Source organism: Onychostruthus taczanowskii, unplaced genomic scaffold, assembly GCF_017590055.1.
Source record: "Onychostruthus taczanowskii isolate IOZ18803 unplaced genomic scaffold, ASM1759005v1 scaffold7, whole genome shotgun sequence".
NCBI classification, from domain to species: Eukaryota; Metazoa; Chordata; class Aves; order Passeriformes; family Passeridae; genus Onychostruthus; species Onychostruthus taczanowskii.
Genome location: NW_024504786.1, coordinates 14,490,511 through 14,494,051, shown reverse-complemented (window position 1 = coordinate 14,494,051; position 3,541 = coordinate 14,490,511). Strand labels below are relative to the sequence as shown.

Here is a 3,541-nt window from a genome sequence, read left to right as displayed (position 1 = left end):
GCCGCCCCGGGGAGGCCCTCCTCCCGCGCAGCCCTCCCGCCGCCGGCCGCCGCCGCAGCTCCCCCAGCCCGGCCGTGGCGGCGGGGGAGGAGGACGAGGACGTGGGTGAGGGGGGCTCCCTCCTGCGCGTAACAAAGCGGCCGCTGCCATTTTGAGTCACGGCCGGGCCCCACGGCGGCAGCGGCGGCGGCGGCCGGGCCCTGCCCTTGCAGGGGGGGAGCGCCCTCACCTTCCCCGTAGTCCATGGCGGCGGCGGCGGCGGGCGCTGCTGGCGGGAAGGTGGCGGCGGCTCCGGCGGCTCCCAATGGCGCCCTCCACCACAACGAGGCGAGGCGGGACCCGCGCGCTGCACGCACTGCCACGGCGCGCGGCGATTGGCTCGGGCGGCGCGTCACGTGACTGGGCCGGCCTGCGGGGAGCGCGGGCCCGGGCCCGCCGCGCATGGGGCCTGGCTCGGCTGGGTCACGAGGGAGGCTGCGCGGCGGCCATTTTGAGCCCTGGCAGCCGCCATTTTGTGTTCGGGCGGCTGGCCCTGTCATGCTTGAGGTCGCTGCAGGACGAGGAGTGGCGGAACATCCACACCATCACCCTCCCACACACGCCCAGCGGGCCCTGGTAGAGTGCTTCAGAGTACGCTCCGCTGAAGTCAGGCAGTGCCTGGCGGGACTGAGCCCTCGGTGGCACCCCTGCAGCTGCAAAGCCCTGGACATGAGGTGCCCTGTCCATGGACCCGGCCACTTCCCAGTGTGGGCTGCTGCTGTGTTATGCAAACCAAGCGACTTTGCGAATTAAACCATTTGTTTAAGACATGGCCTCTGTGATGCCCTCCTTTGGTGGACCTAACAACACCAGTTTACCTAAGGAGGAAATTCTTTACTGCATGGGTTATGTCACACTGTCTGGTGTGAGGTGTTCCTGCCCTTGGTGGGGAGCGGGATGTAGGCTTGGGCCTACATGATCTGTGATCCTTTCCAACCCCTTAACATTCTATGATTCAGTGATTCTGTGATGCACCAGTCCCCAGACAAAGTATTTTGTATCTGTAACAGGCTGCAGTGTAACACTCAAAATGGCTGATGTTAAACACAGACTTCATTTGAGGTAAGGTACAGACTTCATCGAGTTGTAGGTAACATTGCTTCTCTATGCAGCCAAAAGATTTGCAGAAACAGACATCGCCCAGACACACGATCATGCAAAAAATCCTCAACGACCTGTGTGAAGATGAGGAGTGTGCCACTCCTTAGTTTCTTAATGTTTTATACAACTCTGAAAGAAATAAAAATAAAGAGGGGGGGAAAATAAAAAGAAGAAGAAAAAACATGAGATGGTGATGAGCAGATCTGATACAGAAAACCTAGGAAAATGTCTCTGAGGACAGGCTGTGGGTGAACTTTCAGACGTATAAGCAAGCAAAGCCACTCTCTCACAGGGTTTGATTTTGCCGGGGAATCAGGGCTTCCTTCAGTCTTGGGTGGCTGTAAGAGTTTCTCGCCATCCGCAAAGGGATGAAAGCCCCACTGCAGGCCCGCACGGTTTGAGTCAGCGAGGCGAAGAGCGGAGATGCGCTCAATGCCCGCGGAACTGGCCCGGGCCCAGTTCCGCGGCCGGGCTCTGGAGGGCAGCAGAGGCGAGCGCATGTGGCCCCGCCGGAGAGCGCCGGCACCGCGGCCATCCCGCCCAGGGAGCCCTGCCTTCGGCCTTACCGCCGCCTTCCCTGCCAAAGGTACCGTGTGCTTGGGCAGAGCCGTGACTCCGCGGTGCAAATAGCCCTCGCACAGCCCCCTCTGTGCCCCCATCCCTGTACACATGCAGACCAGACACAGTTCCTTGCACTGAACGGGAGATTCGTGCAGTAGACGTTTCCCTGAATGTCCGGGGCTGTACATCTCGTGTTTGCAACACAGCAGCCTCTTTTCTGCAGCCTTTTGTGATGGTCCAGCCTGATCCTCAGACTTGTGCTTGTGAACAGGCAGGTGGACCAGCATCCCGCTGCCCTGAAGCTCTGAAGGGAAGAAATCGGGCAGAATAGATAGATTTGAGATCAGTGCAGCTAATCGTCATTCAAAATAAACACAAAAATTCAGGAAACCTGATACATCTGAATCAATTGCCCATAAGCCTGTCAAAGGTGAATGTTTTAGCTGTTTCCCTGGCACAAAACCTATTGAGAGACTCAACAACTGAAAGTCTCTGGTTGGCTATGCAAGTGTATGGAAAATCACGCTATGAAAAACCAGTGTCCATAAAGCAGACACAGGAGTCCTGCTTTATTCAAATAAAGGGAGAGAGTCCCATTGAAGCACATGCCCACAGGTTTTCCCTCCTGAGATTTCAGAGGGCTCAGCCTCCTTTTATCCTAAAGTCCTGGTTGTACGTTGCCCTCTTCCTTTCCCCACTGCTGTGGTACCAGGAAGGTACAGCCTTCCCAAACCGCCTTCCACATATCCCCCCTTGAACCTGTCATTTTACACCCAACTTCGGGAAGTCAAGCTTGTGCAGACCCACCTGTCTGTTTCAGAAGCCAAGCCCTCTGGGCTCTGTAGCAAACCGCTGCTTGAAGTTAATAGAGACATTAAGACCAGTTTCAAAGGCATAAACGCCCATATCTTCACCCATCGAATTATTTGTAAAGACATTATCACACATCTTCCCTATCACAACCTAAGGAGACTATTGTTGAAAGGAGAGCAGAATTTATACTGAAGCGTCTGAAAGTCAGGAGACTTAAATGATAAGCATTATTATGAGATGTTTAGGCAGAAGGCCATAGAGAAGGAAGGGACAACCAATGGCAGACCAGGGAAAACTAAAAAGATTGAGGCTCATTGGAAAAGGGGAATAAAAAGGACTATTTGCAGAGAAGCAGGCTACTGGTCAGTGTGTTTGTGTGATTGAGCCCCATGGCTAATTGCCACTGTCTATCCGATCCTCTTTTCAAATTCGTTTTTATCTATTTTTCATGTGATTGATTGTGCCCTCTGTTCTGTGTCCATGTATATGAGCTGATAATGAGCTCCAAGCCAGCCGGCTTGGGAGTGACATGAGCAGTCTGGGAGACCCTTGAAGGATTTTTTTCCCTATGCACACACCCTTAGAAGCAGGATCAGGCTAAGCATGCTGCCTGCATGCATGTTGGGGGTCTCTAAAGACCAAGACTGAGAATGGGCAGAAGCAGGTCCACGGCACCTAAACACTTCTCATTCATAGGAAATTATGCCAAAATACATGTTTTTATGAATCTCCCCACTATTTTTCTAAAGCACATCTATTCTGTGACTAATCATCAGCAGATTTACTCATTAGACTGTACTAGACTCCCAAGAGTCATGAGGTTAAGCCTCTATAGTTTGTCATGTTAAAAATCTGAATTCAAAAAGTCAGAAGCAGCCCCTGGAGACATGAGTGATCATTGAAATCAACAGTTTCGTGTGGACTTCGGGAGGCTCTGAGTTGGGCCCATGCACATCATGTCTAGATTACTTAAAATTTGTATGCACCTCCCCAGAGTTCCTGTGAAAACTACTGCTGTCCTGTGTGT

At 53.2% G+C, this 3,541-nt stretch overlaps 1 protein-coding gene across 2 annotated transcripts in view; it reads right to left on the bottom strand.

Annotated features, from left to right (window-relative positions):
* Window positions 1–399, bottom strand: part of ZNF326 (zinc finger protein 326) — a 23,833-nt gene extending 23,434 nt beyond the window's left edge. For both annotated transcript variants that reach the window (XM_041421598.1, XM_041421599.1), the window contains exon 1: window positions 230–399. In XM_041421598.1, the coding sequence (XP_041277532.1) occupies window positions 230–245 (16 nt within the window). In that variant the 5' untranslated portion in view covers window positions 246–399. The remainder of the gene's footprint in view (window positions 1–229) is intronic.
* Between the last annotated feature and the right edge of the window lie 3,142 nt (window positions 400–3,541).